General features: G+C 34.6%; 1 protein-coding gene across 1 annotated transcript; it reads left to right on the top strand.

The window, feature by feature from the left end:
- The first annotated feature begins 5,083 nt into the window (after window positions 1-5,083).
- LOC114578514 lies at window positions 5,084-5,680 on the top strand. The gene is made up of 3 exons (XM_028691728.1): window positions 5,084-5,248; window positions 5,362-5,433; window positions 5,516-5,680. The coding sequence occupies exons 1-3, from the start codon at window positions 5,084-5,086 to the stop codon at window positions 5,663-5,665; spliced, it is 387 nt and encodes a 128-aa protein (XP_028547561.1). The 3' UTR covers window positions 5,666-5,680.
- The last annotated feature ends 839 nt before the right edge of the window (window positions 5,681-6,519 follow it).

The following is a 6,519-nucleotide window of genomic DNA, read 5'->3' as shown; positions in this document are numbered from 1 at the left end:
AAAATACATCAACGACTCAAAAATATAAAGACTCGATTGTGGCCGTAGATCGTCGGCCGCGTCTCTGATAAACTCTCCATGAAGATCTGATGTCCCCATCAGTTTTACTAGTGGAGCGATTAACAGAATTATTGTATGCAAATTTAGCTTGTGGTAATATCAAATCTCACTAAGATAGTTTTTGACCTACTAGGCATCTCAATAAATTTCCCAAACTTCGATTGACAACTTCTGTTTGCCCATCAGTTTGTGGATGATATGCACTGCCAAAATTGAAGAGTAGTTCCTAATTTTTCCCAAAGTGTTCTAAAAAAATGATTAAAAAATCTAGTATCTCTATCAGAAGTAAAAGTGCGAGGAATACCATGAAGACGAATAATTTTCTTAAAGAACAAATCAGCAATATATGAGGCATCAGAAGTTTTCTTGCAATGAATAAAATGTGCCATTTTGCTAAAATGATCCACAACTACAAAAATAGAATCAAAATTTCTAGCAGAAACAGGCAACCCCAAAAATGTTAAGCTCGAAGTCATAAATGAACATTTTTTAAGATTGATGTACAGCTTTTGTTTCCTTAGAGTTTGCAACACTTGCCTCACATGATTAAAGTGCTCAGAAGGGTGAATACTATAAATCAAAATATCGTCGAAATAAACTACAACAAACTTTCCAATAAAAGATCTCAAAACATGATTCATAGTTCTTATAAAAGTGCTCGGAGCATTCGAAAGCCCAAAAGGCATCACTAGCCATTCATACAAACCTTTTTTAGTTTTAAAAGCAGTTTTCTATTCATCCCTAGGTCTTATTCTAATTTGGTGATACCCGCTTCTCAAATTAATTTTGGAAAAGATTTTTGCACCGCTTAACATATCTAGTATGTCATCCAGCCTAGGAATAGGAAATCGATATTTAATGGTGATTTTATTTATTGCCATACTATCCACACACATTCTCTTCGTTCCATTTTTTTGGAGTTAATAAAGCAGATACAGCACAGGGCCTTAAGCTTTCTTTAATCAAACCATTTTCTAACAATTCAGTCACTTGCTTAAAAAGTTTAGCATGCTCAGTTAGACTCATTCTGTAATGAAGAAGGTTAGGCAAAGTGGCTCCAAGTATTTAATCAATATGATGCTAAATATCTGTAATCGGTGGCAAACCTACAGGAAGTTCTTTGAGTGATGTATCAGAAAACTCATCAAGTAAAGGCCGAATTTCTTTATGAATTTGAAGAATATAATCAGTTTCCTTTCCCAAATCCAAGTTAGCTACCTCAGAATCTTTCAAATTGTTTGCATTCAAAAGTAGTTCATGAGTGTTTATTTTGGCAACCTTATTATTTTTATCTGGCAAATCAGGCACATGTTTTTGAGGATAGAGAGTAAACTCATTATTTTAAATCAAAGTATAAGTGTTCTTTTCTCCGTTGTGAATGATTTTGTTATTACATTGCCAAGGTCGACCCAACAAAATGTGACAAACTTCAAGAGGCACGGCATCGCAAATAAGTTGATCTTTAAAAGAATCTCCAATTGTTAAATTAATAACATATTATTTTGTGATTGGAACCTCACCCCCTTCCTTAAACCAAGAGATTTTATTAGATTTGGAAGTGGTTTGGATTTTATCTTAAGCTTGTCAACAATTTTTTGATAAATAAGGTTTCCAGAATTCCCACTATCTATTATAAGAGTGCAAATTTTTCCTTCGACCGTGCAAGTTGGTTTGAAAATATTTCTTCTAAGCCATCTATCCCCATTGTCAATTTTATTTGTTAAGACTTGTCGTATTACCAAAAGCTCTTCACCTTCATCTCCCTCAACATCAACTTTCTCTAATTCAATGTCATTTTCGGGTTCAGGTTCATTTTCTTCTTCTTCCTCTATCTCTTCATCGTTTTCAATGAAATTGTTTATTGGTGGGTTATTTTTTCTACAAGTCGCATATTGATGACCATAAAGCCCACATTTGTAGCATGATCCAATTAATTTAGGTTGTTCAGAAGGTTTAAATCCCATAATTCCCTTTCCTTTATCTGCATTTTGATTTTCAAAAGACTTAAATTATACACCCGATGTTTCCACAAAAGTTTGAGATTGATTTGTTACCCTGCCAATTGGTCGCCGTTTATATGTTTTCGTTATCTTGTTGTGACCCCTTTCCCTTTGATGTTGCTTTTCAAGTTTTTAATACCATGCGATAAGCCTCGTCAATTTTAATAATATGATGCAAATTCAGTTGATCTTGGATTGTCCACTTAAGACCGTTGATGTACCTTGAGATAATTTTTTCTTTAGATTCATCTAAGTCATTTCTCGATTGAAGTTTGTAAAACATTTCAGTGTATTCTTCCACAGATTGAGTTCCTTGTCGCAAATTATTAAATTCTTGAAAAAGAGTTCATGTGTGATCAGATGGTAAGAATTTTCTACTCATTTTTTCTTTCATTCGTTTTCAGTTTTGTATTTTCTCTTTCCCACACCTAAGTCTATTGTTTTGTAAGTTTTTACACCACGTAAGAGTATGATCAGTGAGTTTTAAACTTGCAAATTTTACTTTCTGTTTTTAGGAATTTCTTTCCAATCAAAGAATTGATCCATTTTATCTATCCATTCGAGGAATAGATCAGGTTGTAATTTCCCCTCAAAGTTATGAACATCTATTTTAATCCCAAAATCCTAATTTCGTTGTTGCCTATTTTGATTCCTAGGGACTTCCTCTTCGCTTTCAGATGTTTGGACATTATGTTGGTTAACGTTTAGATTAGCAAAAGTGTTAGCCATTTCATTCATATGATTTGCAAGTCTGCTAACTGTTGCATCAAATTTTGCCAATCCCCCGGATTATTAGCCATCTTAGATTTCAAAAGAAAAAGACTCACCAATCAAGGATATTCTAACTTGCTCTGATACCAAATCTGATGTTAGCAAATTAGAAAGAAGAGCTAAGTTGGAGAACACAAGGACAAAATAAAACCAAACTCGATTCACTTTAACTTGCAAACATCCAAACAAACATCCAGATAAATGAAAAGTCAAATCAAACGAAACAAAATTAAAACATAAAAATGCTATCCTCAGAACAACCGTCAAGCGGTTTCCTCACATGCAACGAGAATAGGAAAATATATGAAAATAGTGCTTAGGCTTGCAAATCGAGGGTCTACCACTGCAAAAGGGTCCAACGTCCAACCAACGCCTCCGGCAAATGTCTCCAAAAATCAGCCAACAAATAACTTCTAAGAGCTCAAGAAGAATGATACAAGTGAGTGGAACCTGCGTAGAGAAGAAGATGTTAGAAGCCAAGATGAAATAGAGAGGAGGAAAGGGGGTGGAACAAGCTCTCAAGCCTTTCCCAGAGAAGAAACCCTCAGGTTTTTAGTAGAGACTTTGCTCAAATATTCAACAACCTCTTCATAACAAAAATCCTCTCAAATATATAGACAAAAGGGTAGCCTAATAGACATTCCACCTCCAACCAAAACCAATCAGGTTTGGGGAAACGAAAGGCCAAAAGACACCACAATACCCCCCCCCCCCCCAAAAAAAATTCTACACAGAAAACAATAAGAAAAGCCATGAGAAACCCAGCCAGCAAGCCTTGGGAAAACAACCAGAGAGGGACCCAAGGAGCCAACACAGGAAACGGGGCAGAGGGGTCACGGGAAAGCGGCCAAGGAGAAGAAACAAAAAGACAAACAACCCATAGCATTTACTCACAAGGAAGAAATCAAAGAGACTCAAGAATAGGAAGAGACAAGCTCCAATCTACATACCTTTATGATTTTATGAGCTAGGAAGTGCAATTACTCCAAATAATGAGCTAAACTTTAGCTCAAGCATTATTGAGCTAGCACAAAGTAGAACCCAACTTTTTATGCTCAAAACCAAGTAGCCAAAACCCAACCCGAGAGTAGTCAAGGCCCCAAACCGAGAACAGCAAGCAGCCCAAGGACAAGAAGGAACCAAATGCAAGCAAATCCAAGACTTGCCATGCCCAAGCACTTCCTACCATAATCATTGGATAGCTTAAAAAAATATATAAAACACAACTAATATTGTTCAAATTACATCAAAACAAAATAAACTAAAAACATGAATGCACCATTAATTGTGCATTATTTTAATTAGGAGAGCTAATTAAACCAAATTTAGGGATATGAACCTTAATTAAACTAATTAAGCATTTAGCAATGCCAATTTAAAATTGAATTTAATAATTATGGGTATTAGCCCTATTAATCAAACCATGCCCAACTAAGCAAAGTCAATCGAGTCCTATTTCATTAAATTAGAGTTTTAATTCACCTAATTAGCTTGGTGGACACCCAATTTTGTGTTAAACATTGCATAGTTGAGGATAGAAATGTTAACTTATTTATGACATGAATGAAATTAATTCATGAATGACAATGAGGTTTTCCATGATTTTGGACTCAAACATCCCACATCCTCATTTTTTCACCAGCTAACATTTCCTAGGTGTGTCAATTCATGTCAGGTCATGTTTGAGTTCAAACTGAAAATGACATATTATGACTGGAGAAAGCCCGGACTCAACCCCTTTCATTGTAAACCGGTTGAAAATGCCAACATTAACTCAATGAACTCAAATACATCCCTACTTGACATGAAAATTTGTCGATTTGCGTCATATTAATGTCAACCTGACATGAAATTGACACTCCTGATTTGTATATTCCAAAAAGGCAAAAATAAGAAGTCGGATTTGAGCATTTATTTGAAGCATGAAAATACCATATTAAGTTTGCGTTGTTAGGTTGACACAAATCAGATTTGATCTTTGTGCTACTTTAGACTGCTGTTTCAACTCAACTTGAACTCATTGTGTTTACAATAACTCAATTTTCATTTAGAGTCGTATTATGCTGTTGGCTCAAATATTTACTCCTGTAGTGGTTCCTCAAGCAATTAGAAATACCTTTTTTTACATGGACTTTCGTTTGTCATAGTTTATGGCGTCAGAGTCATGCAAAATATTTACCTTCTTTGCTCTGAATTAATTTGACTTGTTTCAGATATAAACCATTGCTGAAAGTTAGATCTATCCCATTGATATGCAAGCTAATAACAACCCCTTTATACCTGTCATTTTAAGAATAACTGACCAATGGTGGTCTCAGGTTGAGCTGTTGGCAAAGAAGTATGAGGAAAAGTATATGCAGACAGGAGATGTGACTTCTAAACTGACACTGGATCAGTCTTTGTTTCGGGATATTCAGGTATCATATAGTACCAGCTTGTACAAGACATTTATTCAAAATTGGCATTTTTTTCTCGATCTGCTTGTTTTGCCTTTTCCGCATAGATGTCAATTCATTTGGTCTTTGTTTAGGAGAGAAAGATGGAGTTATATAATGCAATTGTAAAAATGGAACAAGGTGAACTGTCAGATGGTGTGCTTCAGGCAAGCTGATTAGATGCTCTTTTGTTGCAAAATATTTTTCTCGCCTGCCTAAACTAAGTTGCAATTTTTGAACTATTTCCAGGAACGTGCCGAGAAAATACAAACTGATCTGGATGAACTGGTAAAAGCTTTGAATGAGAGGTGTAAGGATAGTGGTTTACGTTCAAAGCCCACTTCACTAGCGGAACTTCCCTTTGGTATGATCAGATTTAGAATTACTGGTTATCATTGACAAAGTTTTATTTGGGTGATATAATTGGTGTTTCTGCAATAAAACTTGGCTGATTGAGCTCATTGAAATAATTTTTGTAAGTGCAGGTTGACTTGCAAAGTTCGTTTCTCCTTATTATTTTTTTAAATTTTCCACCTACTCGACTTTCTGATGTTGAAATAAATGTGTATATTTTAAAAAAAAATTAGACAATAAAGAATCCATTTGATAGACAAGTTGAACTTGAAAAAAGGATGAGAATATCAAGATGAATTACACAACAACAACCACAACATCAAGCCTTTGTCCCACTACGTGGGATCAACTACATGAATCCTTGTTCTCCATTATATTCTGTTAAAAGTCAAATTCTCATTTAAATATAATAAAGAAAGATCATTTCTAATATTTTCTAACCAAATCCCAAGTCCTGGATGAGAAAAGTTGAAGGTTGTGTTAGGTAGTCGACAACCAGCGTAAAACTTGTCAAATAATCATGACATTAATCCTTTAATATCAAGATTAATATATGACAAAAATAAAAATGATATGTTAAAAAATTAAGTATATCAGAGGGATGGTGGGTTTGGCATGTATAACAAGTGTTAGGAGATGCACCAATGAGTTGGGCATTGACGATTAATGTTAAAGAATTAGAAAGAAAAAAGATTAGATTGTTGACAATTTGATAAAAATTGGGCTGAAAGATTTGCGTAAAGTAGGGTTAATACCTCACAAAGCACCCAACAAGGAGAGTGATTATTTATAAATTTGGCTAATGATGATGATGATACAGGCCTAGGTCTGCAAAAGAGAAAATCAGATATATAAATATAATGACCTAAAAACTTAATTTAGCTGGACCAAAAATCCTT

The sequence above is a fragment of the Dendrobium catenatum genome, unplaced genomic scaffold (genome assembly GCF_001605985.2).
Source record: "Dendrobium catenatum unplaced genomic scaffold, ASM160598v2 original_scaffold_60012, whole genome shotgun sequence".
In the NCBI taxonomy this organism is placed as follows: domain Eukaryota; kingdom Viridiplantae; phylum Streptophyta; class Magnoliopsida; order Asparagales; family Orchidaceae; genus Dendrobium; species Dendrobium catenatum.
This window is presented reverse-complemented; position numbering and strand designations above follow the sequence as displayed.

What these genes read in the sequence shown, in the direction of transcription:
- LOC114578514 (XM_028691728.1), top strand. Translation starts at nt 5,084, where the DNA reads ATGCAAGCTAATAACAACCCCTTTATACCTGTCATTTTAAGAATAACT. An exon ending in CTTTGTTTCGGGATATTCAG is followed by an intron (nt 5,249 to 5,361) that starts GTATCATATAGT and finishes GTCTTTGTTTAG; the next exon opens with GAGAGAAAGATGGAGTTATA. An exon ending in TGTCAGATGGTGTGCTTCAG is followed by an intron (nt 5,434 to 5,515) that starts GCAAGCTGATTA and finishes AACTATTTCCAG; the next exon opens with GAACGTGCCGAGAAAATACA.